This window comes from Brachionichthys hirsutus, chromosome 4, assembly GCF_040956055.1.
Source record: "Brachionichthys hirsutus isolate HB-005 chromosome 4, CSIRO-AGI_Bhir_v1, whole genome shotgun sequence".
Lineage (NCBI taxonomy): Eukaryota > Metazoa > Chordata > Actinopteri > Lophiiformes > Brachionichthyidae > Brachionichthys > Brachionichthys hirsutus.
In genome coordinates, this window is record NC_090900.1 from 4,953,862 (window position 1) to 4,980,875 (window position 27,014).

General features: G+C 42.6%; 2 protein-coding genes across 2 annotated transcripts; one reads left to right on the forward strand and one right to left on the reverse strand.

Annotated features, from left to right (window-relative positions):
• Positions 1-3,329: 3,329 nt before the first annotated feature.
• clip1a (CAP-GLY domain containing linker protein 1a) lies at positions 3,330-20,154 on the forward strand. The gene is made up of 24 exons (XM_068760880.1): positions 3,330-3,526; positions 4,464-5,023; positions 5,396-5,520; positions 5,631-5,847; positions 5,944-6,141; positions 6,233-6,324; positions 6,462-6,522; positions 8,180-8,284; positions 9,240-10,148; positions 10,294-10,410; positions 10,671-10,812; positions 11,268-11,424; positions 11,630-11,795; positions 11,968-12,183; positions 13,291-15,693; positions 16,353-16,490; positions 16,584-16,690; positions 16,791-16,911; positions 17,020-17,072; positions 17,306-17,423; positions 17,601-17,751; positions 17,847-17,899; positions 18,927-19,054; positions 19,171-20,154. Exons 1-24 carry the CDS (start codon positions 3,436-3,438, stop codon positions 19,397-19,399), a joined length of 6,657 nt encoding a protein of 2,218 aa, XP_068616981.1. The 5' UTR covers positions 3,330-3,435; the 3' UTR covers positions 19,400-20,154.
• A 2,134-nt stretch (positions 20,155-22,288) lies between these two features.
• Positions 22,289-26,081, reverse strand: LOC137918062 (leucine-rich repeat-containing protein 43-like). The gene is made up of 12 exons (XM_068760805.1): positions 25,989-26,081; positions 25,694-25,900; positions 25,492-25,602; positions 25,213-25,352; positions 24,202-24,440; positions 23,914-24,077; positions 23,602-23,761; positions 23,271-23,425; positions 23,125-23,199; positions 22,735-22,947; positions 22,536-22,632; positions 22,289-22,434 (listed from the first exon to the last, which is right to left on the reverse strand). The coding sequence occupies exons 1-12, from the start codon at positions 26,079-26,081 to the stop codon at positions 22,289-22,291; spliced, it is 1,800 nt and encodes a 599-aa protein (XP_068616906.1).
• Positions 26,082-27,014: the final 933 nt, after the last annotated feature.

The following is a 27,014-nucleotide window of genomic DNA, read 5'->3' on the forward strand; positions in this document are numbered from 1 at the left end:
CTCACAGATGCACAAAATGCTCACACTTCATGCAAAACAGTAGCATTTGGGTTTTGCTGAACATGAAAATCAAGACAAGGACAACTTGGTCAGCAACATATGTTACAAAACTACCTGTAGGAGATGCATCAACCCTTTAGGAAGTGTATGATTGTCAAACAGACTGCCTTGAAGTCACGTGTAGGATAATGAAGCAGGGTTTTATCTCGCCTTCACATTGAGAAGTGAGTCTTATTTTCGAGACTTGCATCTTTCTCAACTTTCCCCCCCGAGTTTTGATTTACTTTAGTTATGAGGGACATTTTTCACTCTGTAATTTATCTTGATTTCCTCATTGCAACGCGGCGACTGGAAGTTGTTTAGCTAACTTGCACCGAGGGGGGGCGCTTCATCTTGTTTAACATATCATCTTTGGTCGGCACCCACTGTTGACGTTCCGCTCCGTCGTTGGACGCCGCGCTAACTTCGGGACGTGTCCCTGACTCGTTCGGGTTTCTCAACACGTCGTGCTAGCTGTTAGTTTTTCCTCTTTCTGTGAAAGACGCAGGTCGTACGGAATCAGGTCAGTACAAGTTATCTCACATTTATTTTTTATTTTTTTATTGTATGTGGCGCAGATAAAACGAGAAATAAAGGTGAAACTTGTCCTGTTGGTGTAGCGCTGTTTCTCCAGGCGTTCGTTTAGCTAGCTAGCTAACCAGCCTCGGTACCGACCGCCGGTTCGCTGTAATGCTTCGGGCCTCGCCGGTAACGTGACAGCAGGGACTTAGTAAAGTCGTGGAGGTGACAGGAGAGGGGGGAACGATGGAGGTCTGGTGAGGTAATGTGACTGACATGGTTGTCTTTTCGAGGCTTCGCTCTCACCAGATGTGCCGCCTCATCGAGCTTTGAGCTGCTGGCCGGTCGAGGAGAGACTAACCAGACTGTTTAGAATTGACTTTCAGCACTAGCTAGTTAAGAAGCGTAAAAACAACGCAGCCTGGATGTCTGTAACTAAAGTAAAGTAATATGTAATATCTAAAGTAATACGCGTAGAAGTTTATATTTGAGCTTGTGTGGAAACTTTGCCTGTTTAATCCACAGCTTTAGTCCTGTTTCAGCACACATGCAAGAGGTCTAATCCGGTTGGGATTGGTAATATTCATAGACGAATGTGAAATAATTTCTGCTGACAATGATGATTGAGGAAAACAACAACAGCAGGCGAACTTGCATTCATTCAGGCTGTGACTCCAAACCAGACTCCGTTGGATTTAGGTCATTTCAGTGGAAAATGAAAGTACCGGTAGCCTGATTGAATTCTCCTTTTTAAGGTCAGTATATGAAGTCATTTTTTTTGACTTTTGGTATTTGGCTTGCTTCCTGTTTTAAGATTAGAGTGGCAGTCACTGGCTAAAGCTTAAGGCTTACTGCAGTGGTAAATTCACCAGACGAAGTGAATAATTTTCATGATCGGAGCTGAAACATCCCCTGTTAATGCTCACAAGAATGGTATGTTAAAGCCTGGCAATGGAAGGGTTTTTACACACACACACACACAAACATTTTCTGCAGGTTATTGGTCCAGTCTTTCTACATGTTGATTGTCCCTCTGCATTCTTTAGGGAAATGATGCCTTAAGATTTGTTGGCTGTTTTTGTGTGACAGTTAAGCCATGCGATGTTCGCCCATTGAGGGGCTTCCTTCCTCTGGCGTCCTCCTGACCTCGGGGCACTAATCGGTGTAATTCGAAGGCACAGCAGGATAAAACTGGAACACTATTTGAACTAGGTCACTGCTTCCCAATGGCCTCCCTTTATGCTCTGTGAAGGAGTATCTAAGAGGGTATCAGGGTGTCTTGTCTGTCGTTTCAGTATACTCTACCTACATTTTGCTTTTAAGCCTTTTCATGAATGAAGGTTATGCATGTGTGATGACGTTGAAGAAGTTTTATATTCGGTTTTTATACCCATTTGTTTGGTCAAACATCTTTGCTGACTTAAAACGGACTCAAAAAAGTTTGATTTAGCAGAAGATGATTCTAGGATGGCGTTCATCTTCAGTCCTTGGGGGGTCACGCAAGCATTTGCTGTCAGTTGTGCTAATAGCTGTGCTAAACTTTAATATACAGTATATAAAAGCTGTTTCATATCGTGTGCTCCACAATGTCTGTGACAAAGCAAAGCTTTGATTTGATAGCATGCATTGCCCGGATGATTTACTTAACAAATGAGAATAAACTCATGCAGGCATACATTTAGTTCACACCGTAAAGCTCTGAAGCAAAGACAGAATTGACTGAATTCCTAAATTAAACAGGCAGGTGAACAGCACATGGACTCACAAAGCAATGTTCAACATTATTGAGAACCCTTTGTAAACACATTGTTTTTAAGCAGCTCCCTCTTGTTTTAGATTTATTTTTAGTCTTCATTTCAGTACTATATTTTCTGTGCATGTGATCTATTGACATCAAATTGGTATTCCCCCCCCCCCCCCCCCCCCCGACTGAAATAGGCTGGCATACTTAAGAGCTGACGTTGCACTAGTGCTAATGAAGATGCCTCACTCTTTCATACTGTCAAAGCACTAACGACATGGGGACCACGCTTGAATAGCACATGCAGCCCGTTTCTGTCGTGAGGTAATCTGACCACCCGGATAATCCGACCACCCGGATAATCCGAAGCTGATGGTGGGCTTGTTTCCTTCAGTAATCCTGCTGTAGAAAATGCTGCCAACTGGGTTTACTGAATTATGCATGCCAGAGCGATAAATTTGAATGAAAGGCAGTGTTGGTACGGCTGTGAACTTTGTGTTCAGGAGCACAGACGACCTGCTCTTCAAAAGTTCGTGACAGCGAGACCATCGTGTGAATATTGTCTGGTCATTGACGGGGTATTTTTAGGTGTAACTGACAGGGTTTGTGCTGAGGAGCTTGTTGTCATAACAGCAACCAAAAGCCCCCCATGAACACCGCAAAGTCAACAAGTCAGATCTACTTACTATTCATTAGTTTATATACGATACTTAAATTACTGCTGTGACTCAAAGCAGAAACACAGACTGGAAAATTCAGTAAAGACATTTTCCCTAAATGATTAATTTAGCGCAGTTGATTTAAATGGTACATTTCTTTAAGCAGTTTCTGGTGTTTTGACTGAGTGAAAATATATTAGAGGTAACCTAAAGTATTTAAAGTAATGTTTCTTTTTTTGTCTCACTCTTAACAGGGCTGTCCATGGCGGCATAAGTCTTAGCCTTCCCTTTTCCTGCTTTTTCTTCTTTATTTTTTCTTATTTTGTTTGTTTATTTTTTATTATTAAAATAAATTGAATGTGACAAGGACAACTTTGCCACAGCAGAGCTGCAGCCAATTGTTTTCATGGTGTAGGGTCAGTCCGTACCCGCTGGCAGACACGAGACGTGCGAGTCTAAAAGAGAACACGAAGAAACATGAGCACAGCTAAGCCCAGCGGAATCAAAGTGCCCAGCAAGATAGCAAAGCCACCTGGTGCAGCAGCCCCCAAGACCAACGCCAGCACAGGTAAAGCTTCCTGCGTGCATCTGCTTCGGTTTGCAGTGATCACATGGCAGGGCAATATTTGAATATTTACCCTTTGGCATATTCCATCGCCAATGGTTGTTACCCGAGGCGGAGGTTATGTGATCGCAGACGTTTGTCTGTTTGTCCTCCTGTCTGTCAGCAAGGTAACTCAAAACGTCACAGGTTGGCTCCGGTGTGACCGCATTAAAAATAGAATATTCTCTGGGTTTAGCAAGTCTTCTGACTTGCAGTGTTGTAAACGAGGTCAGAATCGTCTAAAATAATAGAACTAACAAATCATATATGAGACTTGAAATTAGGCAATGAGTTTTAAGTTTAGAATTGTGCTTATTAAACTTGCATCTCACATTCACAGCGGTGGGCTGACTGTTTTTACACCGTTTCAGTGATGATGGACACAAATTGAGCATCTCTGTACATTTTCATGTAGGGGAATAGTTTATTTACGTCTCTGCAAGGTGACTGGATAGAATTCAGTGGAATGTCATGTTTTGTTCGGACCCCAATGGGGTGCATCCTCGTTTTCTTTTTCAGCCATTTTATGTAATTTTGCTCACATTCAGAAGGGTTTTGTCTATCCACATCCTTAATACCAGAATAAAATAATATTGTACATGTTTTGTTGGGGCACCAACGATATGTTTCCGTTAACTGCTTTCTTCAGTCATTTTATTTGTACATTTCTGCTCAGATTCAGTTTTCCTCCCAGAAGCAGAGCTCTCATTATCATTAGATGCCTTTTGAACATACTGATAAATGGATGTCATGTAAAGCTTGTAACTAAGCACATTTAGACAGAGGGCAGATGGAAGACATCAAATGCATCATGTTGTAGTTGTGGGCACAGAATTTGTGACATTTTTCCCTCACACAAGTGAAGACAAAATCTTTCTTCTCTTTCCTCGTTTGTCAGCAGGAGCGAAAGTTGTCGCGGCGGACAAATCAGTTCCAAGTGCCAGTGGAGGAAATGATGACGGTGCTGGCAATAACTTCGAGATCGGGGAGCGAGTATGGGTAAATGGAAATAAGCCAGGGCACATTCAGTTTTTGGGAGAGACACAGTTTGCCCCAGGACAGTGGGCAGGGATTGTTCTAGATGAGCCAATAGGGAAGAATGATGGGTCGGTGGCAGGAGTGCGCTACTTTCAGTGTGAAGCTCTGCAAGGAATATTTACCCGACCATCCAAGCTGTGTTGCACAGAAGGGGAGGCCAACGGGACACAGACGGCACCGACTTCCCGTGCGGCATCACCCACTCCGTCAGTTGGTGCTGCTGCTGCCTCGCATGTATCCACCACAAAATCAACATTATCCTCAACTGCCACAGCGGCCAAGAAGACCTCCACCGCGCCGGCTGCACCGGCCACGCCTCCTTCCAACCTTTCACGTGCAAACAGCGAATCTGTCTCCAATCTCTCAGAGACCGGATCAGTCAAGAAGGGGGAGAGGGAGCTGAAGATGGGCGACCGTGTTTTGGTAAATATTTGTCACGCTATTGTTAATAAGTACCGGTATATCTTTCTTCCCTTGACATGTCAGCAAAGTAACAGAATTACAACTTTTGATCGTGTTATAATAAGACAGAATTTGCATTAGTATGAACAAGGCTTGCTCAGAGTCACGTTTGTGTGTTTGCCACAGGAGCCAATGAAAAAATATTTCAGAGCATGTTTTGATATTGATATTTCCTGCATAATCGTGAAGACCAGAAGAATGTAAAAGCTAATGACATTTGACTTTTCCTAAATTAATTTAATTACATCACGAAATTTGCACTCGTGAAACTTCCAGCTGAGCCTTTGACTCGCATCGAAAAACGTTGGCTGTCGTTTGGGTGATTTTTCTCAGGTCGGCGGTACGAAGGCGGGAGTGGTGCGTTTCCTGGGAGAAACCGATTTTGCCAAAGGCGAGTGGTGCGGCGTGGAATTGGATGAACCGTTAGGAAAAAATGATGGAGCAGTGGCGGGCACAAGGTACGAAGGCCACTGGATCTGCAAATATCGTAAACACAAGTTTCTATATTTCTGATAAGTGTGAACTTTGACTTCTGTTATCTTGATTGTATTCTATTGTCTGTCCCAAGATATTTTCAGTGCCAACCTAAGTATGGGCTGTTTGCTCCAGTACACAAAGTCACTCGCATTGGCTTCCCCTCTACGACGCCAGCCAAAGCAAAAACAACCGTTCGGAAAACAGTGGCCACGCCGTCGGGGCTAAAGCGAAGCCCGAGTGCTTCTTCCATCAGTACAATGAGCTCTGTGGCGTCATCCGTCGGCGCCAAGCCCAGCCGAACAGGCCTGGTGAGAAACAGACGCACGCAGTTCTGTTATTAATACGTTTTTAAAGCGCCATTTGCCCATCAATCTCACCGTTATTTGCCTTCTGTCGCTTCATAGTTAACAGAGACCTCTTCACGGTATAATCGTAAGATCTCGGGCACCACGGCCTTGCAGGAAGCGTTGAAGGAGAAGCAACAGCACATTGAGCAACTAATGGCTGAGAGGGACATGGAGAGAGCCGAGGTTGCCAAGGCCACTGGCCATGTTGGAGAGATGGAACAGGAAATGAGCCTGCTCAGGGATGATCAGGAGCAGGTCGGCTCACCTCGTCGTCGTGTAGTGACAGTCTGCATGGACACCCTGAAGAAACCCAGTGACGAGATCAATGTCAATCTTTCTGTTGAAGATGGAGGCGAAGATGGATCAGTTGCGTGCCTTGGTAGAAGCTGCCGATAAAGACAAAGTCGAGCTGTTGAATCAGCTGGAGGAGGAACGTAGGTAAGCATTCCCAGAGGTCACCCACGAGAAGAACATGATAGTATCGAGTTGATTTGTTGACGCATAAAATGAGGAAAAATGCAGATAAGGTCTCGACAGAAACATTCCAGTAAAGATATTTGTGTTCTGTTAATAAGGAAGGTGGAGGACCTTCAGTTCCGTGTAGAAGAAGCTTGCATTACCAAAGGAGACCTGGAGGTAAATGCACGACACCGATTCACACCAGAGCGACACGTTACTCAGTTTGTACTTGATAGAAACACAAATTGTTCAATGTCCTAATCTGACTGAAATAAGAGTCAGCGATTTTTTTTTATTTGATTAATTCCTCAGGAAACTAAAGCTGTGTGGTCTGTAGGGAAGTTGATATCTTAAATATATATGATATAAAAGGTTAGTCTAGGAGGGAAAGACTTTAATGTAGAAAAACTGGCCGTGTCTCTATCTGATCAAATGATTTGTTATTTATTCAACAGTGCTACACAGGTGACCTTCTCATTTTTCCCAAGGGCATCCATGGCCAAAGTAGATTGCAGGGTTACAATGTCCCATTCTAGGTCTATACTAACATGTTGGCACTCACATCTGTGGATATATTATATAACATTGCATGCAGCTTGAAATTTACCAGCGAACACCTTCCATATAGGTCCAACTCAAAAACCTAAAGCTGTTGAGGCTGTGCTAACGTTGTGCTGTTACGCTTGGTGTCTCCTTGTTCAGTGATGACTTGTTCTTTCTTCTCATCCTCTGGTTGTCTTTTTAATATTGGTCCAGTGCTCGGCATGGAACCACTGGAGATGTCACTGCCCAGTCACAGACCTTACAGAACTTACTGACACTGCACCTCAGAGGGGAATAACATGCATCTTGAGAATTTAAATGCACATTTCCAGGATCAAAGAAGGATGCATCCGATTGCAATATTTAGGGTTTCATTAAGCATAAGCAAAAAGCTCTCCAGTAAATACTAAACTGTATTTGATTAAGTTTAATTGAGGGGTAAATTATTCTTCCTTTTTCAAAATGAAACTTGACTAGTAGCACACTATTTTGCTAGGAAATCATTCACCAAGTAGTTGAATGGGAAACATTATGTTTCTTGAGCCCACCAGGTTTCGGTGTTTCTAATTCTTTTCTTTTAAGTTTGACGCAAATTCTGCACTTGGCAACCCAATAGCTAATGGGTTGTGTTTTTTATGCAGTGCTAAATATATAATGTGTGGATCACACTAAAAAAGGTCTTCATAGTTGCTCTCTATTGTTAAGTAACTTTCCAACACTTCTGCAGCATTTCATATTGTTTGTATATATAATTCACTGACTTGATGGGATTAATTGAGAGGTTAGTAAACAAGCAGCACTGCTTTCTCTCCATGCTGTAATGAAGGCAGTTCTACTTTTAATTTTCTTGCTGGCTTTATACACATTCCCAACATTTCTTTGTATTGTAACAGTCGATGTGCTTTGTTCACCAGGTTTCAATTTTGCATGAGTACTTCTAAACCGCCTCCATCATCATCCTCTTCTGTGACACATGCCTCCTCTTTTACTGCTATTTATCTCTTTCCCACCATTCTTTCACAAAATTCACTGAGAACAATTCTGTAAGTTCTACATGGGGTGTTCCCCGCCCCCCCCCCACACACACACACTCATTCACCACTGCCCATCTCCATCCATTACCCTTTCTCTTATCTCAAACTAAAAGACACACACACACACACCATCTCCATCATCACTGTTCCAACCACCTCCTCCTCTCTCCCGCCTCCTTCCCTCTCCGTCTGCATTTGCCTGGCATGTGATGGTGGCACTGGTGTGTTCTCTTCCTCTTCCCCTTGTTTACTAACAGACGCAGACCAGGCTGGAGCATGCCCACATTAAGGAGCTTGAACAGAGCCTGCTCTTTGAAAAGACCAAAGCTGAGAAACTCCAAAGAGAGTTAGAAGACACTAGGGTAATGAAATCACATCTGCAGTGTGCTGCGTTGGGAAGAAAGGCCTGGGCCAGGGACTAATCACCAATCAATCTGCAAGGGGCGCAGAGCCATGCCGAGCAGTAACATGAGCTTTTTCTTCGTATACTCTAACCGGTGAATGCAACCCACAAAGACTGTTTTTTTGGGGTCCATAGAAAAAAGTAAACTAATTCAAATAGTGGGTTACTAAATGTACCCAACCGCTCGCGCTTTTATTCGTATCACTGCTCAACCAGACAGATAGAATAATTGAGAAGGGAGAAGTCTATGTTCTACGTCCCAAGCCCTTTCCCAGCATCCGGTCATCCTGCTTATTTGGTGTTCCTGCGTTTTGGTAGTCAATTACCTGCTCCACCCTCCAGAGAACACAATCCTCGTGTTTCCCTTGGGGTTAATATTATGGCTTATAAAAAAAAAAATGTAGGTCTGTCATTTCAGGAGTTCAAGGGCCGTAGTTTCTGCAGGTTCTCAGTTAAATGGCAAGAAAATGTTAAATGTCAAACTTGCACTATAGAAAAATATCTCTTTATGAGAACATCAAAAATCAGTTGCACCGAGAGAACATATCAGGATTCCTATAAAGATGTCATGCTCCAATATTGGCATTAATTAATTGATTAAAATTTCAGTTAAATGAAATAGATGGTGGGAAATGTCGACACACTGTTATAGCGCCATCCATGCTTTCTGTGTTCGCTTCCATTATTTGGACAGTACTCCTCATAGCCACAAGAGATCAGTGTAACACCTTGTTTGGGGATGAATTATTTGTATTGGCTCGCTAGAAAATATAAATATCAGTTGTTATTATGTTACTTATCTTTTGTTGCAGTATTATAATCAGTTTAAAACAACAGCTGTGTATTATGATTAAGACCTTTTTGTTAGTACACATAATTTCCAGTTATTTAATTTAAGGTGTCTACTCTTGCAGGTTGCTACTGTGTCAGAAAGATCTCGTATTATGGAGCTTGAGAAGGACCTTTCACTGCGATCAAGAGAGGTTGCTGACTTGCAGCTGCGTCTCGGGATGCAGCCGGGCCTTGAGGTTTCAGACTCTACTCTTTCGCCCTTACTGGAAGAGATCAACTCTTTGAGGGATCAGTTGACTCTCCAAGAAAGTAAAAAGCAAGAACAACTTGGAGAATGCAAGCAGAAGCTAGAAGACGAAGAGAAGGCCCACAGTGACGCTGTTGCCCAGCTTCAGGCTACAGTTATAAAGCTCTCTGGTGATAATGAGCAGATGCAGATGCGTTTAAGTCAGGCAGGGAAAGAGAACTGTGACATTGTTGAAGTCTGGCGTGCCAAGCTGGAGTCTGCCAATGCCTCTCACCAACGAATGATGGAGGACCTGAAAGCGTCCGTCAACAAAGGTGCAGATTCTCAGACAGAGGAACTTTTAGAAACAAAAAGTGCACTGGAGAATCTGAAATTGGAGCACAGGGCGGACCTAGAGGAGGCTGCAGCCAAACATGAAGCTGAAACCAGAGTTTGGACTCAGCAGACACAGGCTTTAAAAGTACAGCTGTTGTCTTTAGCTGAGGACAAGGAGGGACTGGAGGACTCACTACGGTCCAACATCGAAAAGGTAGAGGAGCAGCACCTTGTGGAAATGGAGGATGTTCTGGGAAAGCTTCACGGTGCTGAAGTTAAAGTAAAGGAGCTTGAGGAAAAAGAAGCAATGTCAGCACAGGAAGTCCTCGATAAGGATAAAGAAACCAAAGAACAGATGGCAGAACTGGTGGCTGTCCGCAGCCAGGTAGCACAAAGAAACCAAGAGCTTGTGACCCTGAAGAGTCAATTAGATGACCTTGAGAACCAAGGAAGTAACCAGGGTGCCAAGGTGAGTTCTGATTTAAATGTTCTTATTTTATCACTGTCTCATGTTTCAATGAAGTGGTGTCCTCCTTTCTACTATGAGGTAATTGTGGCATTGGCGCCTGTCAGCCATTGTTTAGTGTTTATGTATTTTCTAACATGCGTTACAGGTTAGTGAATTGAGCTCTCAGCTGGAGGGCAAGCAACTGGAAGTCCTGTCTTTACAGCGGAGTGTGACCACCATGCAGCAGGAGAAGGACATCCTGGAAGAGGAGCTTGGAGGCCTGGTGGAGCAGATTGCTTGATTTTCCATATGAACACAATATTAATAGGATTGAGATTGTTGATCCTTTTCATGTAGCTATTTCTCTGCAGTAGCATAATGAACATGAAAACGACTCCGTTTTAGTTGTTTACGCAGCTTGTCACATGTCTAAACATTGTAAAAACAAAAACACACACGCACACAAAAATTGCCGAATATGAAGTGTAGCTTTGTTGTGTTTTGGTAATATGTGCGTTATAACAGTCTCGTCTTTTGTCGCAGAAACAAAAGATGGCTGAAAGCACAGAGGAGTCAGTAGTAACTATGCAAGTTTCTGTAGAAACACTTGAAAAGCTAAATAAGAAGGAAGAGGAGTGCAGATCCTTGACCACAGAATCGGAGTCTCTCAGACGTCAACTTGCAGGTGAGACCTTTGAATAGCATTTTTTTTTTGTTAACTGGTTTATAAATGTGTGCTTTATTGTACTGTTTTTTAACGTCCATTTATCTGCCCATAAAATGCTGTGTCTGACAAACTGTACATTCCAACATGGCAACTCACAAGTATGAAAATTAGCAGTTAGTATTTTATTTATATTTTGATTAATGCCTGATTTTGTATGCGATTTACACGCAGATCATACATGATAAGTTAACTGGGCCTAACTTTATAATTGTTTGTGAATTTGAACTCAAGGAGAGTTGAGAAGACATCTTGAATTTCAAATGGTTTCATATCTTCAAATGTGATCGTTCGTGTCTGTGTTTTATGCTCTTACTCTTGTGTCACACGGCATTTACTGATCATTTTGATGATTTGTGCTTCTTTTCTAACTGAATTACACCTTTTATGGACAAAATCATCTCGTCTCTATTCAGGACTGCAGAGGAAGTTGAAGGCTTCAGATGAAATACTTGAGCAGCTTTCAAAGGACAAAAGCAAGTGGGAAAACGATATTTCAGAAATGATTAGGGCATCTGGTGACAGCTCAGTACAGCTGACCAAAATGAACGAAGATCTCATGCAGAAAGAAAGGTACCACACTTAAGTTTTCCGTGTGCCTGCATTACTTCACTTACTCCACTTAATAAAACTTATTTTTTCAAATTCAAATAGCGAATCTTCATATACTAAATATTCCATTTTTATGTCAGGCTGTGTTGAATGTATGTTTTGGTTATCTAACCCATCGCTCAGCTTTCTCCTCACTCATGTTATTCTTTATTTTGTCCTCACTCAGGAGGCTGGAGGAGTTACAGAGTCAACTAGCAGAGGAGAAGGAGAAGGTGGCAGGCTTGAATGAACAACTTCAGCAGGAGCAGACCCACAAGGAGCAGCAGCTGAGAGAGACCAACGAGGAGCATCGCTGTGAAATAAGTAGCCTTCAGGAGACCATCGCTAACTTGGTTAGTATTGTAGGACATTTAAAAGAATTTCACTCATGCAGCACAAAGTGTCAAACATCTTTGGGTGTCACAGACGAGACCAAATGCTAAAGTTGTAATATTGTTCACCTGATCCTATAAATGAATCTCTGGTCGCTTCAAATAAGGGGATACATTCTGTCTTGTCCTGAAGGAGAACAGTGTTAAACAGGGTAAGACCCTGGTAGAGGAGCTGCAGTCCTCACAGGAGAAGTCCCTCTCTCAGGTGTCTCAGCTTCATGGGAAGGAAGTTGAGGCGCTGCAGAGTCAGGTTGACACGTTGATGCTGGACCTTTCCTCTTCCAAGGACAAAACCCGGGAGCTGCAGGAGTCTGTGTCTGAGCTGCAGCAATACAAGGAGCAGGTTCAGGTACACACAAACTGTCAAAGTCACAAGCGCATTATTTCAGTCGATGTGTCTGATGTTATCTTGGATTTGTTTATCTGAACAGGTTCTTTATCGACTATTGATTTCACTAATGTTTGATTATTTAAAATATATAGCAAACACAGTACAGAGACTCTTAACCTTCAAATTAACCTTAGCTTAAAATTTTGTTTTGGAGACTGGACTATGTAAACCTTCTCATACGTTTGTGATTGATGCATACTATCAAAATAATTGTAACTCCTAATCAATGTAGTTCTATTATTGCTGCTACATGGATATTTGTCTACTACTGTATGTAGCAGTTGAGTTGAAGTTGAATCACTAGATATCTTGATTTTAAAATGCATCTGATTACTAAGAGTAAAAATGAAATATCAAGTGAACCCCTGCATGCATTGATGCAAGTAGAACATTTTCACTTTATAACAAGAAGGTAGTTTCTGTATATGTGGCCTCGTTGTGGATGATATTTATTGACCACATTGGCTGATAAAGTAAATGTTTTCTATTGATATTTATTCATTTAAAAAATAACCATGCCGTAAAGTTTTTGGTAGAAAATGCATCGACAATGCATTTACCTGTCTTTTGAAAGGTTTTGAAACTCCTCCTTCTGAAACTTATACCAAGTTTCAAACCAAGAATGTAAATGATAATATTAATAAAGTATATTATCGAACGCCAGTGGTAAGAGGAGGGTACTCTCCTGAACCTGATGGACCCATTGACTACAGCATCTGGAGTTAGGGTTGGGGCATTATGTGTAAACTCAGGTTGCCTTTGTTTTAGGCTAAATGTAGTTTGAAGATCCAACAATCAGGAAGTCTGGAACATGCTGGTTAATTTGTTTTTGCTCCTGTGTAAGTTCTATATTTACGTAAAGCGTGTAAAGAATGAAGTGAAAATGTTCTACCTTTAGCATTAGAAACTGTGGTGTAAGCTGTGGTGTGTTTTTTAATGCTTCTGCAGCTTAACCTTTCCAATTGCATATCATCTTGTCTGCTTGGTTTATTTTTGGATTCATCTTAGTTTACCCCATGTATATTCCCCCCAACCTTTTTTTTCTTTCAACTTCATTTCCCCCAGTGTCTTTCTGCTGAGCTTCATTCCTACAAGCATGACGTTGAACATTTGTCCAAAAAACTGGAAAAGCAAACTCTAGATCTGGACAACATGTGCACGGAAAGCAAGGATGTTAAGACTGAGAAAGAAAAGGTGGAGACACTGCTTTCAGCGGTACAGACTAAACTCTCTGCCCTCGAGACTGCGCACCAGGAACTCTCAGTCAAGAATAAAGAACTGCTTCTAGCCAGAGACGAACTTTCAAAAAATACAGAGAAACTACTTGCCACCGATAAGCATTCAAATGAAGAAAAGCTTTCATTGAACAACGAATTGGAGAAGCTTAGAAATCTTTTGCAAGAAGTAAACTGTGAAAACAAAAACCTGAAGGATGCCCAAATCGAGGAGCTCCTAAGGCATCAACAGGACATCCAGCTAATGCAGGCTGAAAAGGAGAAACTACTCGAGGATTATGAAAAGGTCTGCAAAGACAGAAAACATCTCGAGGATGACCTCGATGAAAGCAGGACAAAACTCGCATGTGAAAAGGACAGTCTAATTTTAGAGAGAGATTCTGCTAGAAAATCCAAAAGATCTCTCGACGCAAAGAATGCTGAGCTGCAGGAAAAACTGAAATCCTTGAACTTAGAAAAAGAAGATCTTACAATGAAGAACACCCAACTGCAGGCCTTCACCGAAATGTTGGCAAAGGAGAAGGCGGCGTTATCCTCTGAAATCAATGCTATTGTGCTGGATAAGAAGAGCCTCGAGACAGTGAAGGATGAACTTCAGAAGAAGCTCAATGATACAACGAAAGAACTAGAAAGCTCTGTCTGTGAACGTGAAGAACTTGAAGCGTCAAAAATTAGCCTGACAAAAATGTTGGAAGAGCTGAAGTCCAGCAGTCAAGTAACTGATTCTGAGAGAGTTCACCTCATGCAGGAGACGGAAGACTTGCTTGCAATCCAAAGAAAGGACTGTCACGAGAAAGAAGAGCACTTCAGAGCGATGGCGGAGTTAAACGAGAAGCTCAGAGACTCCACGCAGCATCTGTCTCAGTCTAAAGAAAGGTTGAAAGAAGCGTTATTGTGTTTGGAGCAAGAGAAGCAAACATTTTGCCTTAAGAATTCTGAAACGGAGATGACTCTGCATGCGCTACGAAAAGACAAGATGAGCCTGGAGTCGGCCCTAGAGCAGCAGGAAATTAATTTCCAGAGTCTGGCAGGGGAGAAAGAAGAATTAGAAGAAATACACGCAAAAGCCACATCTGAGAAAAATGCTCTGTCTCTAGAGCGAGATAAGCTAACTGGTGACGTCCGAACAATGACGGACCGGTTGGGCTGTTACTCCAGGGATAATGCCGCCTTGATGGAAGAGAAGTCTCATGTAGCGGCAATGCTGGAGGAAACCAGACGGTTGAAAGAAGAAGTTGAAGCAGAGGTGATCCCTTTGAAACAAGAAAAGACTAACCTCCAGAATGAACTCCAGAAACACAAGACCGACTATGAAATTCTGGAAAAGGGCAAAACCGAACTCGACCGAGAGCACTGTAAGGCAAAAAATGATTTTGATAAGTCCAGTTTAGAATTTGTTCAACAGATTGACCACCTTACAAGAGATTGTCAGCGTCTCGAGTTATTGCAGAGTGAGGCGGGTGAGAGAGATCGATCTTTGAAGGAGGAGAACCGAGGGCTGCTTCAGGAGATCCGGGAATTGAAATGTCAGACCGAATCCCTGTCGGAGTCCAAGCGCCATCTTGAAACGCTGCTACAGACTGAGTCAAGTGAACGGAATAAAGAGGTGTCTGACAAAGAGGGTCTTTGCAATCAAATCGAGGCGCTGCAGAAAACACTTTCCGAAGCGACACGAGAAAATCGAGAGGTTTCTTCTCAGCTCAAGAATGTCAACGAGCAAAACAAGTCTTCCATCGTGGATATAGAGGCTTTGAAAACGCAAGTGAAGCAGCAACAGGAAGAAACTAGTTTGCTGAAAGACGACAAAGAGCAGCTCTTATCTGAGCTTAAAGAGGTGGGCCAAAAAAATACGGTTCTGACCGCAGAGAAGGAGGACCTTTTAGCCGGGCGGCGTAAACTGGAACGGGACGTCTCTTCTCTCCGCGCGAGTGAAGGCGACATGCTTAAAGAAAGGTCAAGGCTGCTTGAAGAGGTGGAGGAGCTGCAGTGTAGTCTGAAGCAGCTGGAGGCTGACGTCCAAGGCCTACAAACTGATAAAGAACTTTTAGAAAAGCAGTGTAAGAATTCCATTGAGGAGGTATCCGCTTCTGCCGTTGTGCAAAAAGAGATCTCCTCCAACATTGCAAGTCTAGCCGCTCACAAGGATGCCCTGCAGCTGGAGAGAGAGGAAGCCGCCCGGCAAGTCGGGCAGCTCGAGTCTCAACTAAGCGATGCGTTTTCTAAGCAGCTCGAGGTATACCGCTTCACCAGTAATCACTGTCACATGCACCCTAGAGTGGCGGGGGCTACGTCTCCTTCTCACTGCATGCTTGCTGGTTCATTTCCCTCCCCCCCCCTATCGTTTTATCTTCGTGCCTCACGTTCATCTTTCACTTACTAACTGCTGTTAATTACCCTCGGCTCCCAGCCTCTTCCTGTGGGCTTATAACGTGGTGTAACATTTAGGAGACATTATTCGGGTCCTAGGTGATCTTTATCCCAATCACCACCTGACTGTGTGTTGATTGTATAACTACTGTAAGTACACTTACACTTTGATCAGTATTGAGTTGCAGATATCCGTTCTGAGGCCACAGGTTTTGGACGATTTTAGATGATATACTAATTATTTTCCTTCTCTGTGTAATTATTTATGTTAATCAACCAGAATGTACCTGCAAATTGCTAAGAACATCAGAAAATGGATTCTAAATTAATAACTCGGATGCTTACTCTTGAAGCATGCTTGAAATGATTTGAATTCATCGGTCAATGATGCATTATGAAAAGCATCATCAGAGGTCCCATCAATGTTATTACTCTGATTTGTGGTTGGTTGACGTTCTTAATTGTTCATGTCGAGCAACCATTTTTGGCAAATATTTGCAAATAACCTTGACACGCGCTATTTAGGCGACCGAGGCCTCTGGCAAGGCAACAGAGGCTCTAGAACAGCTGGCAAAAGAGAGAGCCAGTTTGGTGCAGGAAAAGGAGGAAGCCCAGTGTTTAGTGGAAAAACACAAAAAATCAAGGGAGGAGATGGAGAGCCAGGTAAGTTTCTGTTGCTGAGAAAATCGCCATTGGTGTTTTAAGTGTCAAAAAGTAAACAAATGAAAGTATAAGCACATTTGTCTTTATTTTTAGATTAAACATTTGGAGAAGGAGAATTTCAAGCACCTGGAAGATCTGAATGTATCCAAAGAGCAGCTTTGCACAGAAACCGAGAGGATGAGGAAAATGTGCCTGGAAATGTGGGTATATTTGTTCTTTGTGCTGCAGGTTTTTAATGGTGTGTTGTCCACATGAGTTCCCAGAATTTTATTCTGATTTGTACTTTTGTCATTTATTCAGGGAGGAGCTTAAAGAAGCCGTTTCTGCGAAGACGCAGTCCCTTCAGACGCTGCGAGATCAGAACAGCCAGCTAACTCAGGAGATGGAAAAAGAGCTCCACGGCCAGAGTGACCTTGTCAAGGTGCAACACTTTACATCATTATTATTTTTAAACTCGTGTAAATAAACCTACAGGTATCAGAATATTTTACATTGATCTGTTAACTATGATTTCAACTTGTTTCCCAAGCTCGGGGACGAGCACTCTGAACTAAAGAAGCAGTTGGATGAGATGAAGCAAAGGTTAGTGAGAGAGTCACCATCTCATGGTTCCGACTGTCATATATCCACACATTCAACCTTTTGACGTTTGCAATGACATATATGAACTGAAGATATACTAAATATAGTATATAATAATATAATATAGTATATTAACCTGAATCTCAGGTTAAATAGTTTGACGTCTGTTCTGGAATGATTGTTGTTGTTTTTTACCTTTTTTTAGATATTACATTTTTTTTCATGTTCGATAGGGAGAGCAACTTGAAGAAACAGTTTAACAAGGAGAAGGCCACCCTCAAGCAGTCCATTCATAAAAACAGTGCCTTACTATCAGAAAAGGACCAATGGGTAGAAACCCTGCGGAGCGAGGTGAGAATATAACGATCAATGGTTAATAATGATTAGATCTTACTGTCTTTTATTCATGGCAGCTTCTTGGTAGAACTGATGCGCTCGCTAAAAAAGGACGTTTTTTAGCAAGCGCATCAGTTTTTAGCAACCCCCCCCCCGAGTAAAAATGTAACCGTTGGGTTGTCTTCTTCAAAGCTGGCGGCGCTGCGTAGCGAAAGTGCCTCGGTTAAAACACTGCAGGGTGCAATGCAGGCCTTGGAGCAGGACAAGGCTAATTTACAGGAGCAGCTTCAGAGGCTGGAGAAGCGCTTAGCGGCGGGGCCTGAAGCTGTCGGCAAGACCTCAGGTAAGAGTGGGACTAACTCGTGGAGCACAGCCCCATTCTGTGAGAGGTGCCCTCAAAATGCAAACGCATGACCTCATTCTACCTCCGCATGCCAGGTGATGCAGTTTTGGACCAGCTCAGGGAGGATAAGGAGACTGCAGAGAGTCAGGTTTGTATATCGCTCCCATCACCCTGAGGAATACCTTCAATGGGCCTGTATGGGTTAAAGGGATTGTCCTGCATTCAGTGTAAAAGTTGTTTTCCTACCTTTGCCCATATTTTTGGCGGTTGAATGGAAGCGGTTTTACTGGATTTTGCGTGTAAATTTATCAGAAACGTACAAATCTTACTCGTGGTGTAGCAGTAGACGCCATATTTGCGTTTACCGCTGACTCATGTAACTGTTACAGTATAACATGTCAGAGGTCAAACGGTTGTAAAGTGAGCTGAAATTTCATGACGTGCAGGAGCGACGACGCAGCTCCCGAATCAGTATCGTGATGTTATTGGAGCGTTTCAGCCACAGCGTTGCCTCAGCCTCTGTTCATCTTCAGATGTTAGACTGTATTATCACTGTTTCTGATGATTTGAGTGGATTGTCTGGCAGTAAGTGGCTCCTAATTTGAATCTCATTTTTCCTTCTTCTCTCTTAAACCCCAACTTCTCTTCTCTGCCATGTCTCTGATGTTGGCAATGCTCCACCACCATCAGGCAGCGGTTTGTTAATGTTTCTCATGAGCTTGTCCTGTGCATGTTTGTCACTTTCCTTGTGGCGTCTGTGTTCACATTGAAGGAGCTCACTTCCAAAGACAAATCAAGCTTTACGGCTCCGTTACTTTTAGCGTTTGTTAAAATTCCTTCTACTATTCCTGGGGAAATCCCTTTTTACCGTAGATCCCAAGCAAACATCAGATCTTAAGTGCCTCTCTGACTCTTTGATTCGTCTTTGACTGATGACTCACTCATGGTTTCACCATTGCAGACAGGAGGGGCTTGTTATTTGGGGGCTATACAGTAGAGAGAGGTCGTTACTATCTGTAGCCGTAGTCGTCACAGGCAGATTGAGCCAAAGTCTCGGTAGAAAATGTAAAGAACAAGATTCACAGAGAGGCTATCGCTATGTAAAATGAACTAAAGAAAATGTTTAATCCTTCATCGGTAACGTCCCTGACTTTGCTCCTGGATCTCCTTCACAGATTGAGTTCCTGAATTCTGTTATTGTCGACCTCCAGAGGAAGAATGATGAACTCAAGGACAAGTTGGAGAAATTGGCAGCGGCATGCCTCAATGGAAACAACCCGAGTGATCTGGAAAATGATGATGGGTAAGTCCCATTTGGAGAGCAGACTTCCTGTGGAGTGACGCCTGCAAAATGCTCTACAATGTTGTTTCTGCAATTTGCAAGTCCTAAATGCAGAACTGCTTTCTTTTTTCCTGCAGCCGTGACAAGGAACCAGTGAAGAAGAAGCTCCCCCCCCGGATGTTCTGTGACATCTGTGACCGCTTTGACCTCCATGAAACGGAGGACTGTCCAACACAAATGCAGACGCCGGACTCCCCTCCACACACCGCCTACCATGGCAGTAAGGGCGAAGAGCGGCCATACTGCGACATCTGTGAGGTCTTTGGCCATTGGACCGACTCCTGTAATGACGACCAGACCTTCTAAATCTAAAGCCTAAAGCACCCCTTGTTTGCACAATCAATATATTTGCACATCAACGTCGATTTATGCAGTGTTTTTGGGGGGTTTGGTTCGTATGCATTTAATGTGCTTGTTTTTGCCAAGCGTCTTTCCGCTTTTAAAGGAGGGCGGTCTCCTGAGAATCTCTTTCCAAAATTCATAAATCCATAAAAGAACAAGACAGTTAAATTGTATTTGTGAGAATGGCTTTGTATCCTGGGTTTGTGTGAATGAGAATACTTTGGGTGGATGTCTCCTTTCGAGAGGCGGTCTTCAGATTGCTTAATTTATCAATATCCTCACGTTTGCACGGCTTGTCGGGTGGATTACAAAGGTAATGTGGTGTCGTAAAAGATGTAATTTGAAACTGTAAAATGACCTGATTGAGCAGCAAGTGTCTGTTTTCCAAAAATGGTAAAACTATAGTATATATTTTTTTATCCCAGGAAATCCTACGTTCTCTTTAAAGGCTTGATGGTATGCCTGTAATTTGGTGCGGGTTGATGACGCTGAGGTTTCGCCAGGCTTTGGGCTTTAATATGAACTTGCTGTGCTCCTCCTGAAGGAACCGTTGAATGATTGGGAAGAAAAACGAGCAGTTAAATGTCAAGCCTCATTTCTCGTGGAAAGGGGCTTCTCAAGAATAATTTCTCTATGAAACGATGAAAGACTTTCTTCTTCTCCTTAAAAATATCATGAATATCAGTATGAAAATAAATGAAATAAAAATGAGATGTCTATGAATTGTTCAGTCTTTATTGTGATGACTTCCTGGCTCGCTTGTGGCAGCTTCTGATCCGGATACCCATCAGTGCTGCTGCTGCCTCCGTGTTTAAACCTTATCCCACGTCCCGGGAAGGCGGCCGGTCTGGACCGGGTCTCCCCAGGATTCCTCCAGGCCTGTCCTCCTGATCTTGGAGAAACATCTTCAGTGCGTTTTCAACCTAAGCCTTCTTTTTGGGGGAGGGGTCCCCTCACTATGGAATTGCATTGTCCCTGTACCTGAGATGCTACCTGAGATGCCCGTCGGCGCTCAACGACTACCGACCAGTCGCTCTCGTTCTCAAGGAGTAACTAGTCCTGGAGCTCATTCGTCCTAAGGTGCGAGGGACCCTCTCCAGAAAATAGTTTTGTTACCTCTGCCAAGGCGAGGCCGTCTGTTAGCAAGATAAATCAAAAAGTTCTGGATGGATCTGGATGAAATTGATCCTGGATTTTTTAATTATTTTCATTTTTATTTCATTCAATGGGGCATCAAAATTTGTTCCTCTGTCTCGGTTGATTATTGACTGATGTTTATGGAATGTAGGGCGGGGGTCTCTATCTCACCACCGAATTTCATCCAGATCGGATCCGGAATGACGCTCGGGGAAAAATATAACATTTTAATACAGCATACATTTACAAATGTATGCTGACGATACTGTTATCTATGTTTTTGGTAGCAGTACTACACAAGTTGCTGAAGAACTCACAGACATCATGGTTCATGTAACAACTTGGCTGAAGCAGTGCTGTTTGCAATTAAATCTATCAAAAACGGTCTGCATGTTTTTCTCAAAGACAAAGTGCTCTGGTGCTGACCCAGATGTCTTTGTTTTGGGGGAAAGGCTGCAGATTGTTTCCGAATACAAGTACCTTGGAGTCCTTATAGATTCACAACTTAATTTCAAAAAACAGGTTAAAAAGGTCTGTAATAGAGTTAAATTCAGTCTCTCAAACTTTAGATTCACTCGGGATTACATGTCGACAGGGGCGTCGTTGATGTATATGCATTCTATGATTCTTTCGCATATCACTTACTGCTTAACAACCTGGTCGCAGGCCAGTATCACTACTCTAATACCTCTGCAGTCTCTGTACAAACAAACGCTTAAAATACTGGACAAAAAACCAGCATATTTTCATCACTGCCCAATATTAAATAAATACAAATTGTTAAACTGGGAAAATTTGATTAAATATATAAATTCATGTCTGATGTACAAAATTATTAATGGTTTAACATCTCCTCCGCTCGGACAGTTTGTGGATGTAAGAACTGCCACACATCGAGTTTCTAGAGGTGCTGCAAGAGGGGACTGCGTTATCCCACTCAGGAAAAGCAAATTTGGTCAATCTGCCTTTTCCTTTAAAGCTGCACATGAGTGGAATTCTATCCCAGTTATCGTCAGAAATCTTGAGAGCTGTAATGCATTTAAATTTCACCTTAAGGAATGGCTCATTAGCACACAGTTGTGTCGTCACTGAGAGAAACTGCTGTTTAATTTGTTGTTTTATAATGTCACCTGTTTTTATGATTTTAGTTGCTTTATAAAATTTTAGTTAATAGACATTAAGTTTTACTGTTACTTGAAATTGTTTTAGTTGATATAGTTTTTAATTATGTGGTTATTGTATATCTGTATTTTTATTAATTTTATTTCATATGTATTTATATTTTGGGGCCATGGAATTTCTGTCCAGGGACAACAGATGAAAAATAGCCTTTTGGCTAATTCTGGCACATTGACAGAAATGTTTATTAATGTGCGCTGTCCCTGTTAAATAAACGAATCATTCATTCATTCATTCATTCAATATTGAAAACACCATTTATAAAAATTTAAAAAAAGTTTTTAAAATGCACATCAACTCCAATTCACTTGTATGTTTCATGGTTGGTGTATAAAGATACCAAGAACAGTTTATAACCTTTCGGTGCTGATCCAGGTCACCGTGTGGACGGTGTAGCTCTAATTACGAGGGGAGGTCTGTGCTCTCAGATAGGTTTTATTGTGATGGAGAGTTGATAACACTGATTAACCCATGCATTGAGTGAACTTGGATCATTTTTCACGGCACACTGGTTGAAAAGCACTGAGACAGTTCATCTCACGCTCCTCCGTGCATTCCTTCAGACGCAGACTGCCATCTCTCCAGCTCCACCCTCAACTCCACGGTCACTGCTTCCGGTTGGTCAGAGACAGGGTGGTCTGTGACGACAGCATCCTCACACCCCTTGCCTCCCTTTCCTTTGGCTACACAGACAATATCAAACATACATTTATGTTAAACGCCACTTTGGAAAGGATTCATATAGGAAACTCACCCGATGCAGTGATGCAAACATTGAGATCACCTTTGGAAGCAGATGTCCTCTTCTGTTGGGGACCGCTGTCTCCTCTGCGCTTTGACTCCTCGTCTTCCTTCTCCACTTTCATTTTCTTTCCCAGTTCCTCCTGAGTGAATGACACATCTCACATTGAATAATAATAATAATGTTTCTAAGTCCAGAGGAATGGAGGAGGCGGTGGGTGGGTCAGGACACGGAAACGTACCTTCTCCAGCAGATGATGAGCTTCCATCGCAGACTCGGGATGCAAAGCTCCAAAGTCGCAGAGGACGTTGACATGTCGCCCACCTCTGACCAGGCTGTGCAGGGGGACATGGACAGAGCCGAGGACTCTTCTGCTGCAGGCGTGCAGCGCTGGGACAGACGTCTTCGTTTTGTCTTTAGACTTTTCTTTGTTGGAACCAGATTTGATTGAAGACTGCACAAATAACGAGTAATAAATGTTTCATCCAGATGTTCTCATTCACTTCCACACAAATTACTGGGGTTGAACTGTCCAAAAGATTTGGAAGACACTGCAGCACCCTTTCCAAATGTCAAAAATATGACTATATTACTATATCACTATCCATCTCTATCATTGTAATACGTTCACCTCTTTCCCAAACGTTCCTTTCATCTTGCTGGATTTGCTGGTTTTGGCTGATGCCTCATCAGGAGCTGACGTTACCTGAAATGTAAAAAACACCACAACATGACTCCTGACACATTTCGCATGTAAATATTTGTCCCCTTGCAAACCTTATTTTCTGTTACCTTCTCCTCTTCTATCCTTAGATGTAGACCCAGGTTTAGGAATCTCTTCAAGCCTCCTAGATCGCTAACTTTACACATTTGTGTATCGCTGAAGTCCATACATTCCGACCACATCAGCTTTGCTGTGCTGCGTCTCAACTCTGTTGAAATAATCAATCCTGGATCCACTGACATTTCATCCAAATCAAATATGATACTGATGCCATTTCCTTCCATGCAGGACCACAATGGCAACCCGAGATCATTTATTGTCATCTTTTCCCCTCATCCCTTTGCATCGGCGCTGCTTTGCTCTCGTCAGGGGAAGCATCATTACCTTGTACAGCATCATGAACGACTTCCTCCGTATCCACCTTCAAATCACACGTCTCTGCTCTCAGCGTTTCTTTATCACTATTTTTGTTTGACTGGAGGTCAGCGTCTCTGACCTCATGTTCTGTCCCCCGACCATCAAAGTCAGACTCGCTTTTACATTTCTGCCAAGAAACAAGAGAGAGAGAGAGAAAAGTGACAAACCACAAACAGGATGAAATGTCACATGAAATTAGACTTTTTTATTGAATTATTTTCATGTTCAAAATTAAAATGAAACACTGAGTGATGCTGCACAGGAGTGTATATACCTCACCTGGTAATTAGGAGTTTTATCACCAGGGATCTCGTATGTGATGAAATAGCTGTAAGTGACAAACGGGAAGTCTGGACTGTTTTGATTGACACTCATAACTGGACCTGTGGTTCCTCTCATCCTGCCCACGCTCACTGTGACTGAAGCCTGGTTCGTTACCAGACCTGTAGGCAGGAAATGATATCATTCTAAATAACCGCGCTCTTGAAATAGATGACATGGCATTAGGAGACTCAGACACACGAGATAAAAAAGAAATATTTAAAAAATCCCACTCCACAATCTCACCACTCATTTTGGCTAAGCCCTTGAAGCTCTGCCTTTCATCAGGGGAGATCCACGAAGCATCTAAGCAAGAGAGCTGTGGGAGGCTTTCCACAGCGAGGCCGGGGTAGCAGGATGCCAGAGCCAAGGGATTTCCCTGCAGCACCAGCGTCCGGAGGGACGGGAGCGTCCTCAAGGCCTTCAGGAGCGCCGGCTGCTCCTCGAACTCACAGTCACTCAGGTCCAGACACACCAGCTGTGGCCTGAGGTCAGAAAGGTTTTTGGTTTATTTTCCTTTCCAAAATTGTAAAAGTTTAGAAAACTAAAACACACAACGCAGCTTTTGAATGACCACCTATGTTCAGTTAGACATGAATTATTTCAAAGAGGCCCCATTAAATCAAGACACTCCTATTTTTGGGCTGATGCTCCAAAATGCTTGGATCTTATATTTCTAATTATTCAAAATATTGTTTATTAAACTGCATGTTTCCTAAATGCTCGCTGCAAAAACAACCCTGAAACATCACAGAACTGTTTATTTGTTCAGGACAGACACGATCACTGAGCGGTGTTTTTCATAAACTAGTCCTGGTATCTTTCTCGTGTTTTCTTCTCATTAACTGGCAGGTTGCAACACCTTCAAAATTGCGCTATTAATTTGGATATTTTCTTTTTGCATTCTTCTAAATTCAAATATATATTTATAAAATAAATTTGTTTCATTTCTCCAAATAAAGATATAAAAGCTAAATTGACCAGGACTATTTTCAAATGACATTTTTACCCATACAATCAAATCTAAATGCTTTTCGTTCACTCCAGCGGTTCCTCTCGCCCTCAATATAAGCCTATGATGTTAAAACCCTGACATCAAACTGTGAGAGTCGTGTCATTTTCCTCTGAAACCTCATTTAATAGATGTAGTTGTCTTGCAGCGTCGCTTCCGAATGTGTCATCGCGCACAAACAAACAGAAGTCGTCAACTTCAAATCTGAATCCAGCATGACTTGTGATGTTGGCGTGTGAATTAACCAGTGTCTTCCTGTAAGGCGAGAAACGTCTTCTTGAGAGCGTAGGCTGTTTGAGCCGAGGCCCAGATAACGCAGGTGAGGAGGAGGGCAGCGGGTGAGACCGTCAAGAGTAGACAAGCAGTTGGCACGTAGTTCCAAAGTCTTTGAAAGAAATAGATTTAGTCAAACATCCGACGTTAATATTATGACATCACTCCCCCTTTGTGCTTTCTTTATGGTAATTGATAACCCCTTTAATGACAGACACTTTTTGGCTGGTGCAGGACTGATGGAGACTCACCTTCAGAGTTCTGGGAAGGTTTTCTGAAGAGACCTCTGAGATTCTGTTGACACTCAGCACCAATTCCTCCAGCTTTGAGAACTTTAACAATCCTTTATCGATGACAGATACCTGATCCCATAGAAATACAGGGGATTGGTAACACCGTGCACTATAAATTATATCCCAATGTTCTAAAATCTGATATTTGGCTGACACTTACGTCTTTGTCCATAACACGCAGCGCTGTAAAGTTACTGTAAAGACAGTCGTCGTTCAGGCGCTCGGGCGAGAGGACAGCCATCCGTCTCAGGGCCGCAGCTTGAGGACTCCACGACCCGTCGAAGGTCCAAGGAGAGTGAGAGCAGGTGAGCAGATCCAAGAGGGCGTCTGTCTCCTCTGTCCCACCTCCCTCTGTGCCGGCTTCCGACTGTATTGATTAGTATATTAAACACAAAAAGTGAGTGCTTAACTAAATATAGATGCGATACTCTCAACAAAACTGGTGAAACGCCCACACTCACCCAACTGCCACGTCCACAGGGAAAGTCCTTCAGACACAGATGTCCGATCTGTTTCTCGATTACTGAGGACAGCGCGTTAGAGTCCATGCCTGTCGGCAGCAGCTCCAGTGTAACACGGAGGAGACGCACACAGAGGTACAGTCTGTTTACAAGCGGTTGCTGGTTGCCTGGTAACAGTTGGGGCTCACTTCAGGGACACCTCAACACGTCAGGATTTCTGCATTAGTGTCGGTGGAGCAGACAAAGCTCATAGGATTCACCAGTATTGATCACTGTGAAAGAGCCAATTTCCTGCATGTGACATTGACCGGCATCTAATCCGCTATTGATTCTTGTAAGCACTTAATCCTATTTTCATCCTTTAGAACATGATGCTAAACTGCTGGATTAAGATCCAACATGTATATTTTATTTTATTTGCAATACCAGAGAAGGGCGAGGACAGAGCACTTTCCAGATAATGCAGGCATTGAAATGGATTTCTTTCAATTAGTGATAAGTAAAATCTAGAAAGAAAAATGGATCTGGCTGCGCCATCGTGGAAAATCAGACTTTTATGGCGCTCACTATCAATGAACACGATACGAAATGTTAGGGGTACTCTTTCCAGGATTAAGGATTTAAATGATGCAAGTTGTGATTTATCAGACTCAACAGTCAGTCCGTTTCACCATGGTCAGTCACCGTAGTGCGTGCTGTGTCCTCAGCGCAATGATGTCACAAATTATGATCGTCTTTTCATTTCTCAGAGGTCTTAATGCCAACGTAAAAATTTCCAAATTGGCTCACAGGTGATGTCAGAAGGGTACTTCTATGAGTAATGTATAATTCACATTGCTATTCGGTCATAAACCGATTTCAAATTCACGCATCAACCTGTATTTTGAGTCATTGAATTTCTGTTGCATCACGGTAAGTGAGCAAATGATTGAATCATATTTTGTTTCCATAACTCTGTGATGTGTGGCTCAACTCGCATCTTAACCTCGTCAGAGAGCAGGGCCGGCGTTTTGTTGCTAA